The sequence below is a fragment of the Triturus cristatus genome, chromosome 6 (genome assembly GCF_964204655.1).
Source record: "Triturus cristatus chromosome 6, aTriCri1.1, whole genome shotgun sequence".
Taxonomy (NCBI): Eukaryota; Metazoa; Chordata; class Amphibia; order Caudata; family Salamandridae; genus Triturus; species Triturus cristatus.
The window spans coordinates 323,694,761-323,715,515 of NC_140589.1; the positions used below are offsets into that span (position 1 = coordinate 323,694,761).

The 20,755-nt window shown below is 44.8% G+C and overlaps 1 protein-coding gene across 2 annotated transcripts in view; it reads right to left on the reverse strand.

The window, feature by feature from the left end:
• The window catches only part of CIMIP5 (ciliary microtubule inner protein 5), a 60,625-nt gene that overhangs the window by 16,021 nt on the left and 23,849 nt on the right, over positions 1-20,755 (reverse strand). Inside the window, exon 2 of one of the 2 annotated variants that reach the window (XM_085609174.1) lies at positions 7,549-7,707. In XM_085609174.1, coding sequence (XP_085465300.1) covers positions 7,549-7,707 — 159 coding nt within the window. Of the gene's footprint in view, positions 1-7,548; positions 8,217-20,755 lie in introns of those variants that run through there. The other variant, XM_085609173.1, reaches the window with a different exon arrangement.

Below are 20,755 nucleotides of genomic sequence, written 5' to 3' on the forward strand. Positions count from 1 at the left end.
AAGGATTGGCAGTTCTATAGGAAATCATTGGGACGCAATAATACATTTAATATTGTTTCCACCAGCTAGGAAACAGCTACTAAGTACATTGTTGTACTTTTTGAAATATTTATTACAAATCCAATTCACTGTTGAAGTTGGATTTGTAATAACTATTTTGGAAAATGTACTTTTAGATCGTTACATTTTCCCTACCTTTAGCCTCCGGAGGCTTATTTGCATAAACTTCAACTGTCACCTAGAAACTGAATAGCTCCTTTGATGAGGTGTGAACTTGCTCCCAGGGCTGAGACAATGCCCTTGGGTGTGGGGAGGTGTTCTGTTCCTCTGTCAGGATGACTGTCTTGGCTGTGCCCAGGAACTTAATAAACTTCAAAGATGCCTACCCTGTCACAGGCAGATATCGCTAACTCCTGGGCCTGCTCCCTCCTTTGTCCCTCTAATCAGCCAGGCACCAATTCCACTGGGACAGTAGCTGCGCCCAGAACCAGTTATGGGTGACCATAGAGGAGGGGTTGCTCATTTCCCTGGCCATACCTCTGGGGTGCACAGTGGTGATCTACACAGGGTGATAAAGGTTCTGCCACCTTGGGCTTATGTAGAGCGTGGCACAGTGGGATTGTTTACCCTTGGGAACACAGGAAATGCTGAAAATGTGGGTTGGGTCGCCCCTGTGAATTTCTTCCCTATTGGTTAGGGAGTGGCTAGGAGTTTCCTCCATGCACAGGCTGGTGCAACGTATAAATGAGGTACCCTTGGTACTCTCCTTATAGCACTTTCTGGACCGGTGGAAGAACAGAAGAAGTTTGGACCTGCAGTCTGTCACCCGGGAAGAGCCCTCAAGACTGGATGTGCTCTCCCTATTGTACCCAGGACAAGAAAGTGGACTCCCAGGGTCATAAGTCTGACCGCCTGTTTAAGCAATAGGAACATAATAAGCTATAAAGCTATAAGTGGCCTTTTCTGCAACTGCCCAGATGCCCAGTTCCTACTTGACCTGCCTTGGAGGTTGCTGCTGGTTTCTGATGCAATGAGTCTTGACTCCAAATGCTGTCCCCAGGGTCCTGGACCCTTGACTGGTGTCAAAGTGTACTGCTCCTTCTAACTTTTCCCAAAACCTGGGACTTTTTGGCTTCAAAGACATAGGACCGGGACCAACCTGCCAAACCAATACAACGAAGGTGCTTTGGCAATGGGCCAAAGATTCAAGTTGCTCCTGCTCTGAAATTTTTCACAACAGCAAATCCGATTCAGGTGTACCTTGCAGAAAAGCTATCTGGCCTCGAGGAGCCCTCTTTGGCTACCACCTAACCCCACTGGAAGAATTAAAATTGGAAAAAAGAAAGAATGTCCACAGATGGAAATCTTCACTGGGCAAATGCCAACAGTATCTAACAGGCGAGGGACCTTCTCTGGGTGCAAAATTCAAATGTATCTCAATCAAAGCTTTCCCGCCAAAAGTCAACGGCTTCACCAAGATCTAGTCCAGCAGCTATCCGGCAAAGTGGAGCCCTCTTCAGCCACAGAATGCTGACTTGCCATACTGAGGATTTTTGACTTCCATTTCAGAGACTAAGTCCGAAAGTAAAACTTCTGGCTGGGTCAAACTGGTTTTCTAAATCCAACCAGTACTGCATCGTAGTTGGCCTTAGCTAGCGCCTAGGTAATGGTCAAGCACAATTAGATGACAGCAGTTGCTACACAATGCTTTTGGCGCTATTTTCACATTTAAACTTTAAAAATTCATAATGGTTTCCCATGCACGAATCTTTTCATTTTTTTATTTATTATAATCAGGGTTCCTGGAACTATAGGATTCTGGTGCTTTTTTCACTTTATGGTTGTCATATAATCCATCATCTGCTGCATACTCTGAGATTTTAACAACAACAAATTGTTTCTAGTTCAAATGCCCAGTGGAAGGCCCTTTGCTAAAGGTTAGCTTGTCATCTTTCGGTTGCTTTTTTCTGTCTTTGGTTATTAAACTGGTACTAATGAGGTGAAATCTTTGTCCAGGCAACATTACCATGTGTAAAAACTTCAAAATAATGAATTAATGTTATAAAACAAAATTGCAGACATATGCCACATAATTTCCCTTTTCTTGTCGCATAATTTAGTCAACCCAGACGCATATTTGAGATTCTTCTTAAGTTGTGTTATGACTTCATTACTGTTTTGATACTTTCCACATTGCTTCTAAATTAAAGATGTCTGCTCTGTGCTGTAGCTATAAATTGGTTAATCTCAGATTAATTTAGTGAATTTAAGGTTTCATCCTGTCAAGGGTTGAGGTACATTACTTGAGGTGGGTACTCACCTCCCTCAATTATAAAGCTCTTTAAATAAAAAATAAATTAATTAATTAATACCCCACTTTCCTACATTTTCCATGAGCAAAACAAAAATGGGCCAAGTAGGGAAAACAGAGGGGTCAATTCACAAAAGCATTTAGGAGAATGGGAAGTAGTACTAGAGGAGTAACGTTACACATCGTTACCTGCCTTTGTGAATCAGCCCTGAAACGTCCAACTTCCTATTAGTAGAATTGCAAAGAAGGGACATTCCTTTCTTTTTGTACAATATTATGATACTAAATTCCCATAGTAAATGTTTAGGCCCAATTAACAAAGGCAAGTAAGAGTACTTAAAAGAGTACTATAGGGTACTCTTACATTACTTTTTTTTATTGAACCTAAACGTGGACATCTACTCTTGAAAGCTTAATAGTTGACTACCTTTCAAATTTTCAATATAAAATCTTCCTTCCAAGTTCATACCATGCATGAAGATCTATCAGAGTGTTGTGTTGTACTTTCAGCCCATAAAAAAGAGGGTGCCGATTATGTACAAATTCCTGCGTGTCCCAATTGGAATATATGAATAATCATATTTTATATAACTACTTAGGGCTCCATTACGATTTGGATGGAATTTTGTGAGAATGATATGGGGGTCAGAATTAATAATTCTAAAGGGGGAAGCAAAATGGTGGACATTGGGAAGGAAACAAACGGAGAAAGGAACGTGAAGCCGGGGGCAAAGCAAAAGGATCAGTGAGGGCGCAACCGGGACCTGGGGGAAAGGCACATGTGTGCGAATGTAAAGAGCTGGGAGAAGCGCACAAAGGTGAGTCCATCATGGAGGGCAACAGAGAGAAGAACACAGGCAGATGCAGCACAAGTGCAGTGGGGGGAGGTTGTGCACAAGGGAGACAGCTGAAAAACACATGCACTCTCATGGAGTGCTTAAAAAGAAAGAATTAAGTGGTGACTCTGATGTCAGCAGTGGAAGGAAACAAATAATGTGTCAATGCTCCAGTGGCGGGACAAATGCATAGAGTATGACGTAAAGCCCACTCATGCTAATGAATAAGAAAGCAAATGAGAGTGAAAATGAAGCCAACAAATGGTGAGCAACCTGGGGGCTCTGAGCCCACTGTAAGGTGACAGTATGTTTTGTAACATACAGTGCTTGTGCTGTCTAGTTGGTGAAACCTAAAAATGTCATGCAAGGAGTGGAATTGAGCAGATGCACATTTCCCCTAGACTGAAACCTGGCAATATAACTAGAGAAAGAAGTAAAATTGTATGGTTTGGAATGATTGCTGATTGTACTCCTGAGAGTATGTGTCCATCCTTAAAATACAAAAATCTACAAAATCATATGTGTAAGTCTATTCTTGTGCACTTAGGTTTTTAAATAATCGAACCCTTTGTGTGATCAGCAGAAAACAAAGGTAAATTCTACTACGTTACAAAAAAAGTAGTCTTAATACTTTTCCTGCTCAATTCATCTCAGAAATCATTTGAATGCAAGCATGGAAATCAGTGATTTACGCATGCTGCTAATTTACCCAGTGTAAGGCCTGCAGAATAGCTCAAGGAAAGAAGAGCTTACTGCTGAAACATGCTATGATTTGCATTCGACAAGCTGAACTCCTGGCATACTGGTGCAGTCCTTCATTCTTCCGCGGTCTGTAATTTCAGTACCATTACATTGGGTAAAAATAACACTTGTGGATTATAGAGATTTGAAATGTACTATGAAGAGCTATCAAAAAATATCCAGTAATAAAAGCACCTGTTCTTTATAATACGTTGAAACTTGCCTTATGGAGCACTATACAAAAAATAATTTTACAAAAACAGTCAAGCCAGTGCACAAGTCTGTGGTGAATGTAGGTTGACGGAGTCCATCCTCTATTTTTGAAATGGGAACTCTGTCCCGCTTAGGCCGATGTCCAGGTAGGTCCAGAGATGATTGTGGTGTTGCCTTTTGGCCTGCCACCACGCCAGCTTGCTTTTTCAACAGTGTGTAGTAAGTATACCATACACTTAAAACCTGATCACAGGGGGGCCTCATTTATGTGTTTTTTAGGTCTCGCCTAGAGTTGCAGCACGAATGCGCTGCCATCGCTTTGCGAGCATGCAGTATATAAAAAACTTCTCGTGTTTAATGAACTAGATTTTAATGTTACTCTACATATAAGACTCTAGGCAACATTCGGAGTATGCATGGCAACTGACGCCTCTTAGTACACAAATGGCATTGTTGTCGGGCTGGAGGAGCGGCAGTGTTTTAACTCATGCTTAAAACTAGCACTTTTAATAACTTCCTCTCAATTCAGTGCTATAATCTTGTGTACTGAGGTGACGTGCTAGAGAAATGCACTTTTTTGAATTTTGAAGAGACGTTATCGCACATTTACATCATGTTTATTGTATGATTAACATGCCGATCATTTTCACGGCTCGCCCACTGGCAGGTATACGCTTGGCTCGTCTCCGGCTGGCTCTACCTGTTAATTAATATATTGACTCGTGCACAAACAGAGAGAGATGAATGGATACATGACAGTGATCCCGGTAGATGGTAGAGAAATAGACTGGTGCAGACAAACAGACACAGTCAGTCTCCATTGCCTCACATCAGAATCATCACTTTCAATACCCTGGAAATCTGCTGGCAACTCCTGCATGCCCCAACCTCATCCCCCTCACCTATTCTTAGCAGAAGCGGCAGATTCTGAGCTGTGCCCTGCTGGTGCAGAGGAGCACGGCCGCGTCTGTAGAAGCGCTGGGATCCCTAGCCTCTCCGGCAGGCACCTAAGCCTTCCGGGTGCCTTAACAATCAGGATAAATTAATACATTTTGTTCTGTGCTTTAGTCGCTCCTCTGTGAGCACTGTCTGATAGATGAAGCTCTGTGTTAATAAACACATTCAGAGAGGTGGTTGTGTACAAACAAACAACAGCCACAATACCATACGTTTTGAACGTGTAGTTAAATACCTGCTCATCGAGTACCTCATTGGCTGATCATTCCATGGCACTACCAAAATTACATTTGGATACATTTGCTCAACTGTAAAACACTCCCTTCTATGAGTCATTTAACAACTCGGGGCTTAAAGGGTTAGGTAACCTCATTTGGATGCTGTGTAACAGAGTAAATACAAAAATGAATGCAATGAAACTAAGCAACCAGTACTGTCTAAAACACTGAAAACTGACACGCATTCTGGCATTTTGTTTAGTTATTGTCGATTTTCTCATAGATGCGAGTAAAGTACTCCTAATATCTTAATGAAATCTGCCCACTTTTAACTAATAGCACCGGGCGACCTTTGACAACTAGGCAATGAATACATTTTCATGCACCACGGTGCAAAGGTGCGTGCGTTGCGGGGATGATTATTTTTGTGCAGGAAGGGAAACCTTCCTGCACAAAAAGAATCACAAGAGGCCTTTTCCTCTTTCTACGTGTGCTGTGTGCTGCAGAATGTAGCACACATAGAAAGAGGAAAAACAAGATATTTCTCTGCTTTATACCTCCCTTACGCCTCCCTGTGAGGAGGCATACGTTTTTGGAACTGCCTCAGACTTACGATTTCTCGTAAATCTGGGGCAGTGTCAAAAAGCCTTGGATGTTGCTGGGAACGCCCCCAGAAACATCCATGGAATGCCCCTTTCATGCAGTTTTCTGCATGAAAGGGGCACATATATATATAAGGCCATGAAAAGCCACATACTTGGCTTTAAGTGGTCTTATAAATATCTGAGTGGCACATTGCACCACCGGACCGTTAAAAAGTTACGTTTCAGCGGCGCATAGGTGCTGGTAGGGCCTCATAAATAAGGCCCACGGACTCATTTATGAGAAGTGTTGCATCGCTGCGAGAAAACAGCGATGCGTCACTTTTCATTGCGCCCTCCTAGCGACACCTATGATGCATCATATTTACAGCATGACGCATCATGTCGCAAGGAATTACAGATACGTCAGTATTTCTGACGTATCTGTAGGTGCAAAAATGACGCATTGCTGGAGTGTGTCACAAAAGTGACGCACCTCCAGCAATGGGTCATTACACGTGGACAAGTCCCAAGTTAACTGTGCCTGCGTCAGTCTTACTCCTGCCATGAGGCAGGCGTAAGATATTGACGCATTTGCATCCTAAAAGTGGCGCAGTGAAATCTCATACCTAGACACGTCACTTTGTAAATATGATGCAACATGGCGCATTTTCTACACCGCTGGTGCGTCAAAAAAAGTGATGCCCCGGCGGCGCAAAAGTGACGCAAGGGCCCATAAATAAGCGCCTATGGGGCAGATTTACAATTCCTGGTGCATCCCTGCAAATCAGCAGGGATGCGCCAGGAAACTTGCGACACGCATTACAATCCTTGCGCCACTGCGGAAGCGCCGCATTTATAATGCGGCGTGCCATGGCGCAAGGAAATGCAGATGCATGTCGCATCTGCCGGCGTAAGGTTGGTGCAGTGCTGGAGTCGTGTCGCAGGCGCAACACAACTCCAGACTGTTCCAACCCAGCCAATCTGCAACATGGTGCATCAAGCCTTACACCTGCTTCAAGCAGGTGTAAGGTTTTGTCGCAGCGACGTCGGAAAAGTGACTGAGTGAAATCTCGTAGATTTCACTCAGGCAGTTTTCCAAGGCGTTCCTGTGACTGAACGCCCACCCTGCGCCGAACGCCCACATGAAACCTGACGCAGGTTTCATGTGGCGCAGGGCTTTACAATGTGACGCATCTCCCCAGATGCGTCACGTTGTAATTCCGTTGCAGCATGGCACTAGCTTTACGCCGCCGCTGCGTCACAGAAGTGATGCAACGGCGGCGCAAAAGTGGCGCAAGGGGCTTGTAAATCTGCCCCTATGTATTTAGCAAAGACTGTACCTCAGCTTTGATAATAAAATGTGCCTGTTCTTTTTGCGTGGAGCTATCATAGGGTGTAACATCACTTCTCTCCGATGACTCTAGTGACGTGCTCTATGATAATTGATGTCCCTACTGATTTATTTAGGACTTATGGGGCACTAATTGTCATGGCGCACGTCACATGTCAGGCTGAGAAATGTTCATACTTCTAATGCATATGTGGCCCGCGCTAGTGAAGAGATGAGGCAATACCGATCGCTTTATGCCCAAGTTAACTGCACAGTTGCATCACACAGAGTAGCAATTTGTTAACATAATAAAAGTAGCGTAGAGGACAGGTGCATAGAAGATGGAGGCAGTACTCACCAGCGCCGGCCAGCTCTCCTCTCGGCCTTCACGAACTCCTTCCAGGTGTGATCCTGCCGCACCTGGTCCTCCCGGCGCGCGGCCTCGTCCTTCTGCAGCGGGGCCCGGGGCCCTTTCTGCTGGCTCTGGGACGCCGCCTCTCGGCCACGGGTCAGCGAGCTGAAAGATGCATAAGAGGCTGAGTCTACCTTGGGCTTCAGGGTCTGGTCCGGCAGGCGGTACCCGGCCGAGGTGGCCCTCCGCATGCCGTCCGATCTGCTCATGATGCTGACGTGGGATGCTATGCGCGCTCCGCAGCCCTCCCCGCCCCTTGCGACCCTCAAGTACTCCCCGGACTCGCCAAACGTCCGGGACCTGTTTGTTTAAGCTAAAGGGTTTTTAAATGACACTTTGCTCAAACTCTATCATTGTAAACGCGGAACCATGTGTGCTGCCACAGGACCCCTGCCCCTCCTTGTTGACTGCACTCTCCCCGCCGCCCCCAGCTGCCAGGCATGGCTGAGCCCTCCGAGGAGGGTACAGAGCTCGCCTGCCAGCGATGAGTTCATGTTCAGATTTGTTTCCACTGCCTGCAGCTGGCCGCGGCTGCACAATGGAGGCAGGGCCCGGGGCTCCCCTCGGAGTATGTTTACAGTCTCCATTGGAAACCGGGCCTGCTGTCGCCGCGCGGCCTCATGAATATTGAGAAGAGCGAAACCGGAAGAGAGGCAGAAGGCTGCTATTTACGGATCCCAGGCGGGGGCAAGCCGTGAGCGCCAAGCCACTTTGCATTCCAGGAACTAAGATGCAAAAAACCCTTGGGGGCTGTGTCAGAGTGTCAGAGTTGCAACCTCTCGTGTAGAGGAAGAGTTGAATAGACTTTAAGCACACGTTCGTTTTGCATTTGTTCCAAACTCAATGAAAGATAATCATACTGGCCCTTTTGAATACTGAGATTCTGTGGGGCGTTAAATGTTTGTGCCACGCTCGACAGAAGCACTGCTGCTGTGTCTATGATAAAGCCGCTGCCGGGTTAGCGCCATTCATGTCCATTGGGGATAAAAGGAGGAGCAGCGGGGACTGCGATGAGAGGAGGCAAATGTTATCTCCGAGGGGCAAGTGTAGACTACCATTGCACTTATGGAAAGTCCATCTAAAGGCAGAAATAAATTATGATGCATCGCTGTCAAGATTTCCAGGTCTATTTCAGGCCAGGTTTTCTATTTGCATTATTGTAAATACTTGTATGCACGACTTAAAATATACCCAACGCCATAAGAACCCTTCATACCCGTAGGGGCAGCTCAAGGCAGAGGGCTAAACAGCAGCCCAACAACCTCTTCCCTTTACTGACTGTGGCTTAAAACCTTGCTCAACACACTACCCCTATGTTGGGCTAAAGCCTTGGTCAGCCCACCACCCATGTCGCGCTGCTCTAAACTCCTGATTTGGATCGACCACAGGACCCAAAGGTACAGTAGACAAAGCCGAGATATGAGGGGGGCACTGGGGACAGGCATCTATGAGAATCAGGGACAAGGGATAGGATTTTAGCAATGGGGTGGCGGGGTCGGGGGGTTCACAAGGCACTCAGAATATCAACTATTAACCTAGATCTAGCTACTGAACAAACATATGGTCTTCAGAGCTCCAGTCAGGCGCGCAACACCCATTGGTCTCACCGGGCTTCAGCCCCCCCCCCCGTCATGTGTGTCAGCCCGGCTGAGACAGCCTCGCGGGCTGGCGTCCGTCTAATTGCAGCTGCACCCGAGTACTTCACAGGTCTTTAAAATACCATTTACTCGTTAATGAGGCTTTTATTGTGTTTTCACCCCATCTTACAGCCACTCTGCCTATGGCTGGAAGACTTAGCCCCCCCTGAAAACTTTTTCAGCCCCCCCCGAAATTTGGCTCTAGTTGCCCGCCTGGCTCCAGTCAATGTGACCCTATGGCATTGCCAGGATTCAGAACCAGCATGGTATAGTCACTTGCTATAGAACAAATAATCTCTAGAAGAATGCAAAACCAGCCATCCTCAAGGGGTCTGTAAGAATCAAACTTGTGTCAGGTGGGTGTCCGCTGATTTGGGTACGGTTGAGGGGTGCAAGACCTGAACCCATGCTAGGAACCATCAGGCACAGACATCCTACTACACACTCACGCAGATTGGGCAGGCAAGTTCAGAAGGACTCACCCCTGCTTATGGCACACTTCTCTGGGATAAACATCACCCACCAAACAATTATCACCAAAAGTTCAGGAAGGAAATTTTCCAAAGCATCAGGAGGCTAAGTGATTGGCAAAGTCTGTCCTATTACTGGACACCAGATACCAGAATACAAGGAAAACTGGCTTTAGCAAAGCAAAGCAAATTGATGCAGCTTACATTTTCAGTTAGTTTTAAGTCACACATACATACTGGCTTTGCCTAATTAACCAGGCTTGTTAAAGTTCAACAGCGACCTGGTGGCACTGAGTCTCATCAGCAGCTAACAGCTGAACACGGATAGCTGTGGATGTTTGGTATGCCATAATGCCATTCTTTTAATGGAAACATTAGAGGGCATATTTACAAGCCCCTTGCGTGACTTTTGCGCTGGAGTTGCGTCACTTTTTTGACGCAACAGCGGCGCAAATAATGCGGCCTATTTACAACATGATGCATCTAGGGAGATGCGTCACGTTGTAAAGCCCTGCGTCACATTATACCTCTGTCAGGTATAATGTATGCAGGGTGGACGTGCCCACGCCTCGTAAAAATGACTCAGTGAAATCTACAAGATTTCACTGCGCCGCTTTTAGGACGCCACTGCATCAAAACCTTACGCCTGCTTCAAGCAGGCGTAAGTAGTGACGCATTGTAGTGGGAATATGCCTCAACACGCATTGCTGGAGTTGCGCCGTGCTTGCGACACAACTCCAGCAATGCGTGACTTTTCTATCAACATATGCGTCAGAATTTCTGACGCATCTGTCAATCTTTGCGTCATGGTGCGCCGTATTGTACTGGGGTGAATGTATGACATTGTTCTGCATTCTGTCCATCATTTGTTATTTTTGCATTTGTCACCCCGAGTGGGAAGGGTATGCTCAGACGTGAGTCCCTTGCTCTCCATGCCACTGGAATCAAGCTATCCTGGCTGATGAGGGCTGAAAGCCCGAAACCGGTCCTAGGATGCTTGTTTCCAGTCCAGGGAGGACCTGGCTTGGCAGTTCGGGCTGGACTGTTCCCATGGGGCACAGGGTCAAGACTGATTTGCATATGGCTGGGTTCAAACTGGAATGGCATGGTGAGCAAAAAAACGATGGATTTAGGCCCAGATCTCTGTACTGGGGTGAATGTATGACATTGTTCTGCATTCTGTCCATCATTTGTTATTTTTGCATTTGTCACCCCGAGTGGGAAGGGTATGCTCAGACTTGAGTCCCTTGCTCTCCATGCCACTGGAATCAAGCTATCCTGGCTGATGAGGGCTGAAAGCCTGAAACCGGTTCTAGGATGCTTGTTTCCAGTCCAGGGAGGACCTGGCTTGGCAGTTCGGGCTGGACTGTTCCCATGGCGCACAGGGTCAAGACTGATTTGCATATGGCTGGGTTCAAACTGGAATGGCATGGTGAGCAAAAAAACGATGGATTTAGGCCCAGATCTCTGTACTGGGGTGAATGTATGACATTGTTCTGCATTCTGTCCATCATTTGTTATTTTTGCATTTGTCACCCCGAGTGGGAAGGGTATGCTCAGACTTGAGTCCCTTGCTCTCCATGCCACTGGAATCAAGCTATCCTGGCTGATGAGGGCTGAAAGCCCGAAACCGGTTCTAGGATGCTTGTTTCCAGTCCAGGGAGGACCTGGCTTGGCAGTTCGGGCTGGACTGTTCCCATGGCGCACAGGGTCAAGACTGATTTGCATATGGCTGGGTTCAAACTGGAATGGCATGGTGAGCAAAAAAACGATGGATTTAGGCCCAGATCTCTGTACTGGGGTGAATGTATGACATTGTTCTGCATTCTGTCCATCATTTGTTATTTTTGCATTTGTCACCCCGACGTGAGTCCCTTGCTCTCCATGCCACTGGAATCAAGCTATCCTGGCTGATGAGGGCTGAAATCCCGAAACGGTCCTAGGATGCTTGTTTCCAGTCCAGGGAGGACCTGGCTTGGCAGTTCGGGCTGGACTGTTCCCATGGGGCACAGGGTCAAGACTGATTTGCATATGGCTGGGTTCAAACTGGAATGGCATGGTGAGCAAAAAAACGATGGATTTAGGCCCAGATCTCTGTACTGGGGTGAATGTATGACATTGTTCTGCATTCTGTCCATCATTTGTTATTTTTGCAAAGTTCAACAGCGACCTGGTGGCACTGAGTCTCATCAGCAGCTAACAGCTGAACACGGATAGCTGTGGATGTTTGGTATGCCATAATGCCATTCTTTTAATGGAAACATTAGAGGGCATATTTACAAGCCCCTTGCGTGACTTTTGCGCTGGAGTTGCGTCACTTTTTTGACGCAACAGCGGCGCAAATAATGCGGCCTATTTACAACATGATGCATCTAGGGAGATGCGTCACGTTGTAAAGCCCTGCGTCACATTATACCTCTGTCAGGTATAATGTATGCAGGGTGGACGTGCCCACGCAGGAAGGCCTCGTAAAAATGACTCAGTGAAATCTACAAGATTTCACTGCGCCGCTTTTAGGACGCCACTGCATCAAAACCTTACGCCTGCTTCAAGCAGGCGTAAGTAGTGACGCATTGTAGTGGGAATATGCCTCAACACGCATTGCTGGAGTTGCGCCGTGCTTGCGACACAACTCCAGCAATGCGTGACTTTTCTATCAACATATGCGTCAGAATTTCTGACGCATCTGTCAATCTTTGCGTCATGGTGCGCCGTATTGTAAATACGGCACATCCATGATGATGCAAGGGTTTTGCATGGTGGCGCAGGGACAGTGACACATCTCTACAGATGCGTCACTTTCTTGTAAATCTGCCCCTAGATCCTTTGGCATCAATAACAATTATTTTGTTTTGGCGTAAACTGAACCAATGTGTCTTGCATTGAAAAAAATACCGACAAAGGATTGTGTCTTGTTTGTATATGATGCATGGGTGCCAAACATTGTGGTGCATATTTATAATAACTGACGCATCCCTGCATATCAGCAGGGATGCGCCAGTTATTGTGCGCCCCAGCTCCGCCACCATGGATGCGCCGCATTTATAATGCGGCGCACCATGGGGCAAAAACGGCACAGATGCGTCACGCATCTGTGCCGTAAAAGTGGCGCATTGCTGGAGTTGCGTCGCAAGCGTGACGCAGCTCCAGCAATGCTCTAGGGGGCCCTATCTTCACAATGCTGCGTCAATCCTTCCGCCTGCTTCAAGCAGGCGCAGGGTTTTGACGCAGCATGAGCTCAAAAGTGACTGAGTGAAATCTTGTAGATTTCACTCAGCCACTTTTAGGAGGCGTTCCTGCGCCGGAACGCCCCCACCTGCACAGGAACGCCTACATGTGGCACAGGGCTTTACAACGTGACGCATCTCCCAGATGCGTCACGTTGTAAATACCCCGCACCATGGCGCAGGATTTGCGCCGCTGCTGCGTCACAAAAGTGACGCAACGGCGGCGTAAATGAGGCGCAAGTCAAACATAAATCTGCCCCTTTATATCTGAGTGTACGTTCAGAGGTAAAGTAGTCCTTCATGCGTGATTCACAGGAGGTGAAATGATACACCCAAAAGTCAGTAGCATGAGGTGAGAGATGTAAATTCATTTGGGCTGATTTAAGATGTGATTGAAACTGTGTCAAACAATGGCTGAATGGGGCTATGTCAAACAAGCCAATGATTGCACAAGAGAGACCAAAATCCAATAGTATGTAAACAATAGGCCAGGCAGACTGTATCAGAGTCAAGCAGAACTAAAAACCAGACCTGGATGTGCTACACAAGAAACTGAAAAATTTAAGAACTCTGAAAAACGCTCAAAAAGTTTAAGAGCAGCCTCTAAAAAAGTACGACAGGTAGCACATTTAGCAACAGCGGAAAACTAACATTTGTGTTTTAAAAAATAGCAATGTTAAAAAACACAATTCTTTGTTTTTTCACAACCCAAATTATAACAAGCATTGGCAATGCAAGTAGGCCTGACTCATAACTTAGTTTCTCTTCTGTCACTGATGATTTTACACATTTACTGAGTCATCATGCATGCCCCTGTCATTCGTTAGTGTACTCATCCACCCACTGACTCATTCTACCATTTACCCCCTTACCTATCCATCATAAAATAGACACATCAACTCCCACAAGCATATGGAAGATACATTAAAAACATGCCTCCACATAAACATGGTGGGAATAGGTCCATTTATCCATCAACTGATGCATTCTAGCATTTACCTACTTACCCATCCTCAATAAAATAGGCACACAAACTCCCACAAGAATATAGAAGATAAATAAAAAGAATAAAACTAGAAAAATGAAAAACCTTGATTTACAGTTCCATTGTAGCTACAATATTTAGGAGCATTGTGTTAGGCCACCTTGGAGTGATAAAAACAATTATACTTTATGCACAATACCATTTCAAGGTAGCTGCTCTGTAGACATCATACTCGGAAGCTCTCTTCGAACGCTAATGCGAATAGCGCATCACTGTTGTACTAAACCAAGGTGGCCAATATAATTCTTTGGAACATGGTGGCCATCGTAGAATGGCAAAACAAAGATAAACTATGAACAATGCAATTCCAAGATGCTTTCCATTTTAGGAATGGTACTCTCTTGATACGAATAACATTTGCCTATTCTTATTGCCTAAAACAGATGGATTTTAATTGACAAGGGTTGTCACACAGACATTTTAACTCTCTGAAATTACGACTAAAGCAGATTGATTTACAACCCTGTTTACGATTTGAAAGACTGAAGCCAAATTGTCTTTCCACAAGATGCGGTGTAATGCAATTCTGACTGAAAGCTAACATTTGCCCATCTGTCCGTAGGTTTTTCATGAAATTTAAAGCCGGACAGATCCCTTATGTAGACAATTTGTGGATTAAAAGATATGGAATGCAATTCCACCCCAGTTGTCAATACTGTGGAGCTATGATACAGGGCTTGAATCAAGTTTTGTGTTTTTTTTCGCCTAGTTTCAAGTATTTGTAGATACAATTCATTAGACCTATCTTTTTAAATAACCAGAAGAAACAAGCAATGAAGCACTTTGTCTACTGTTACATCTTCCTACTGTGAATATGTTACCCTTGATCTACCTTTTTGGCTCGTTTCTTAATCTGTAAGTCTTTATTTGATAATGTCGTTCTTACCATTTTGTAAGTTTTTTTGTCATCTTGTGGTTATTGACTACTATTTGATGAACTGTATTTTAATGTAAAATATTTTATTGTATTAATATATGTACTTTTCTTTTTATCTTGTTGAATTGTGGTTTTGTAATGTTTCAGTGTAACCAGTACTGATATAAAAAATAATGACTATATACATAAATAGTGACCACACAGGATGCAGCACATTGCAGATGAAATGATGGGCAAGCAACCAGTTCCATAAGATTGTCCAGGGAGCTGCAGGCCACTTATAAACGAAGAAATGGCAAAAACCAATAGTTCACTCCTTTAGGACCTTTTGGCTGTGCCAATTGCTTTTGGCAGAGCTTTATAGGATTGGGATACTGTGCCACCCTGTCAAAATTAAAAAATGAATTAAAATAGACAATGGTGGTTGCATCATTCCTCTGACGTGTTCATGAGTCAGAATGTGTGTGCGTGACAACGAAATGATGCTGGTGCCATTTGCTTTAATGCTTTATTTACAGATCCAAGATGGTGGATGCCATTTGGATCAGTAAATACAAACACAAAGTTTTTTTTTTTAACATTAAGTAAAAAAAAAAAAAAATCACCACAGGTGTTGGGTGCGCGGGAGGGAGGTAACAGAGGATCGGGTGGGTGGATGAAGAGAAAAAGCAGAACACGGAGAGCGGAGGGGAAGCTCTCCTGAGAGAGGATACCACGAGCACAGAGTGAGGGGAGAGAAACACACGTGAGGGAGAGCAGTGCAGGGGGAGAGAAGCACACAGACGAAAGAGAGCAACACAGAATGGGAAAGGCGAGATGAGCAAAGGATACATCTGGAAATTACATACACTCATGATGGGATGCTTACGCAAAACAACCAAAAGAGAGCAGCATGGGATGGGGACAAAAAGTACATGGATGAAAGAGAGCAGCATGGAGTGGGACAAGGAGGTAGGAGTTCATGAGGGAGACAGCTGGAAAACACAAACGCTCTTGTAGAGAGGAATAAACACAACATGGACAAGGCAAGACATAAAATAAGAATCAACCAAATGAGAGTGACAATAATTGCAACCAATGGTAAGCAACGGACAGGGCTTTAAACCTATGTAAGATCAGATAAGCTGACAATATGTCTTTTGCAAACTGACAGCTTACATTGTCTAGCATGCTCGACTTTAAAAGGTCAACAAAATAAATAAAAAGGGACCATAAAAGTAATAAAGACTGAAAACTAAAGGACTGACCACCAGCCTAGACAACAAAGCTCACTTATTTTCAGGCGGGTGTGCACTTAAGATAAGGGCATATGCCAGCACTCACAGGGCAATTGAGCCAACGGCTGAAATTAGCCAACCAATTTCCCCGTGCATGGAAGCATAATGAGAATGACCTTTGAACAGCAGGAGTAAGCTGTCCCAAAGACCCTAGATGTATGTATGTAGAGTTTATTTTACAAGGGCCTGACAGACACTACCCCACGTAAGAAGGGCTAGCAATGATCACCATAGCACTAACCTTCTACCCCCCAGAGGGCTTATCTGACAGGGTAACCAACACCAAAACCTTTACTCGCTGAGGTTATCTGTGAAGTTCCATGAAACAAAATACCAGCCTACAGCCTTCAACACAATGTAATAACAATCTACCCATAAAGGCCTGTTGGATTTAATAAATCACTGAGGCCCACCTTGTTCAATGCATACATGGTACCTCTGGCCACCCTAGTCAGAGTCCACTGCATAAACAACATTTCATACACTGGCAACACTCAGCTCATACTCTCCCTCTCCGCTGACCCCGCTAACAACAAAAATAATTTCCACAAATGCATGACCAGCGTCGCAATCTGGATGCAGAACAACTGCTTCAAGCTAAACACTGACAAAACGGAGGTACTCATTTTTGGGAACAATGCCAACTCCTGGATCGACACCTGGTGGTCAGCAGACTTGGGCCCCACCCCCACTCCAGCAGACCACACCAGGAACCTCTGCATCATACTTGACAGCAGACTCACAATGAAAAACCAAATCAACGCAGTCTCCTCAGCATGTTTCCTCATGCTCTGCATGCTCTGGAAAATCTTTAAGTGGATCCCCATCAGCGCCAGATGCACCATCATCCAGGCCCTCATTACCAGTTGCCTAGACAACAGCAATGCTCTCTACATAGGAGTAACCACCCAGTTACTAAACAAACTGCAGACCATCCAGAACTAATCAGCCAGGCTCATCCTCGACCTACCTAAGTGAGCCCACAACACCCCCCACCTCAAACAACTGCACTGGTTCCCCAAACACAAAAAGTGTCAGTTCAAAATGCTGACCCACGCCTTCAAAGCCTTACACAATCAAGGACCAGCCTACCTAAACCACAGACTGAACCTCCACACAACCATCAGACATCTGTGCTCCGCCTCCCTCTCCCTCACCCACACCCCGTGCTTCCAAAGAAGCAGAAACAGCGGCCACTCTTTCTCTTAGTTGGCCTGGAACAACCTCCCCCTCCACCTCCGGACCTCAACCACCCTGCAGGAATTGAGACATGGACTAAAGACCTGGCTGTTTGACTAATAGCGACCAGCAGCAACAACCGCCCCAGTGCCTAGATACCCTCACGGGTGATAAGCAGCTCTTTACAAATCCTGATTGATTGATAATAAACAGATCCAAACTGTTGCATCTGACATAACTTTTCACAATGAACTAAATCAATCCAATAGCACCCTTCATTGGTTTATCACCATAAGACACAGAGGCCTCATGAATTGCACATAAGAAAGTAAACTTATGCGGGAAACATCATTTACAACGCATGCAATACATCGCATTCCATTAAAACACAAGTCGTTACAACAACGCCTTGTTACATCCCATGCCATTACAGCACAAGTCGTTGCGACTGCTTGCTGTAGGGGACAGAAGGTGTTGGATTTGTTGGATTTTCAATCCAACACCTTCCGTACTGTTGCACACACTGGAGTTGGAATAGTAAATTATACTATTCCTAAATCCAGCGTGCCCCCTACAGCAAGTCGTTGTAACAACTTGCGTTGAAATGGCATGTGTGGTCACAAGGCGTTGTTGTAACGACCTGCGTTGTAATGGCATGCGTAGAAAACGAGTGTTATTCACTTATGCACATACATTCCATAATTCATATATGTCTCTTATGAAGATGCTAAGATACCTGTGTCTTATTATGTACTGTTACATTTTATTGTTGATTTGCTATGTTGTTTTAATATCAGCTCAAAGATCACTAAAATCTTAGTCTTCCTACGACATTTAGTATATCATCAAACATGGCCGCTATAGTAATTGCCTTCTTGGTCACGTTTTTCATCTAGCATTTCACCAGAGACTTTTTTTTAACTTCGACATGCAGTGCTAACTTAACTGGTTTCACCATTGGACGCTGCTCTGCCCATTGCAGTGTTTTTACGGAGTAAGAGTTTATTCTGGTGGTAACCTCACTGCTGTGTTGTCATTATGTCTCTTTTGGTTTTCTGAAGTGGTGTCATGCTTGTTTTCTATTTCGGAACATAATGTTATACCTTCAGCATGTTTATGTTTGAGCACATTTATTAGGTTTTGCATTTCCTTTTTTTCTAATGTAACACATGCATGATTTCTTTGATCCCCAGGGTTTGTTTCTTGAATGTTCATATTTGCTAGCCACATCAGTCGTGTTGTCTACATGGAGAACCTTTACATATTTTGGACCTTGTTAGTGCACCAATGCATGCACCATCGTGATGAGATGATCTGGGATTCTGTTTCATCCCAGATACAAAGTGTTCATATAACAAATTGGTAATAGTGCTAAGCATGAAATATTGCATTGTTGCGTTTTTGTTTTAGATATATTATTGTTTATTGCATATTGCCCTTGACAAGAGAAACATAGTCGGAAATGCACTGGGCAATGGATTACCGTTTTTCCACAAACAGCATTGCTTTTTTGAGAAAGAAATGTGTTTATAACGACGGAACCAGTAGTATGGTTATGAAATAAACTGAGTTTCTGTTGATCTTGATCACAATTTTTGTGGACCACCGATACACTCTGTGGCCTGTGACTGTAATCATTTGTGATTATAGCTTAAGCAAGTATTTCATTCCAACAGAGGCCAGCAGCAGAGTCCGAAGAATTCCAGTCAGAATTGGCCAGCTGGGCAGTTGCAGAAAAGGCCTCTTGTAACTAATTGTGTCCCTGTAGCTTGAACCGAAGGTCAGCTTTATGACCCTTGCAGTCCATTTCCATGCCCTGGGTACAAGAGGGAGAGCAGGTCCAGTCTTATAGGCTTTTAACAGGTCACAGACAGCAGCTCCAGTCCTCTTTTGTTCTTCCAAAGTTCATGAAAGTGTTTTAAGGAGGGTACAGTGGGTGCGACATTTATGCCTGGCACCAGCCTGTGGGTGTCAGTAACTTCTAGCCCCTGCCTAGCCAACAGGCCAAAGTTTTCAAGGACAACCCTGCCCACATATCATAATGTCCTGTGTGTCGTATTGCATACAATCCCACAGTGCCCCTCTCCACCTAAATCCAAGATGGTGAAACCCTTCTCCCCTAGTGCAAAGCCTGTGTGCCCATCCAAGAGGTGTGGGCAGGGAAATGAGCAACCCCTCTTCCGTGGTCACGCTGAACCAGTTCTGGGAGCAGCTCCTTTCCTTCTGGGATTTATGCCTGCTTAACAGGGGTAGCAAAGAAGAGCCTTGCCCAGGTGTCATCTAACTTTTACCTATAACACAGTAGGCCTTCTTGAAGTTTAAGTTCCTGGGCACAGCCAGATGGTTATCGTGCCAGAAGAACAGAAAATACCTTTTCACACTCCTAAGCCTTTGTCCTACTCTGTGACCAGTTTCCACACCTCATCAAGGGGGCTATTCAGCTGTCAGGTGACAGTTGAAGCTCATGCAAATGGGCATCCAGAGGCTTTAGGCAGAGAAAAGGTGACTTTCTAAATTACCTTTTCCAAAATATTTATTACAAATCAAGACCAATGATAAATACATAATTAAAAAAGCCAAATAATTAATTATAGCTATTTCTTAGCTGCAGAAAACATTATCGCATTTAATAGTGTATCCCAATGTTTTCCAATGAAACAGCCAAACCTGCTACAGTGAAAATAGCTTTTAGGGCCTTTTCACTGTAAGGACGTGTTTTACATTAAACATTTACATGTACTAATTGTAAATAGCATGCACCCTGTCTTATAGAGAGTTAGACCTTTTTAGAGGTGACCTATTCATATTTAAAAGGAAGGTTTAGGACTATCAAAAGAGATTATTTTGATAGGTCAAATTTTCTATTTAAAGCTGTGCATGGTAGGCCTGCAGTCCTCTTTACATTGTCCTTGTTGTGGATGACACAATGGGTGTCGCAGTCCAACTCTGATATTTAACTTAAAGGCCCTGGGTACACTGTGGCACCACATACTAGGGACTTATAGGGAAGTTAAATTATGGCAATCAGGGGTGTGCCAATTTCATCATGTTGAAAGGGGGTGCACAGGCCCTCTACCACGGGTTAGCAGGGTGAGATTCACAGAGTTCTACAGTCAACATAAACAGTCAGGGCAACAACTTGGGGGTATAGAATGCAAACAATGGTCATTTCCAACACACATGATATGTTAAGGGTACTTGTAGAGTGCACTACCAACCAGGGAAGGTACCTGGCACTGAAAAGCAGGGGGGCCATGGCCCAAGCCAGGGCTGAGACTCGGTGAGGAGCGATGACATCAGTTTTTTTTTTAAATACAATGGCTGACGAGGCGCCTTTGATGTGCAGGGTAAGTCATTCCAGACTATGGGAGCGCTGAAGGAGAAGGCACACCCACAGGATCTGGTTCTGTGTATGCATAGGATATAATGTTCAGTATGAAT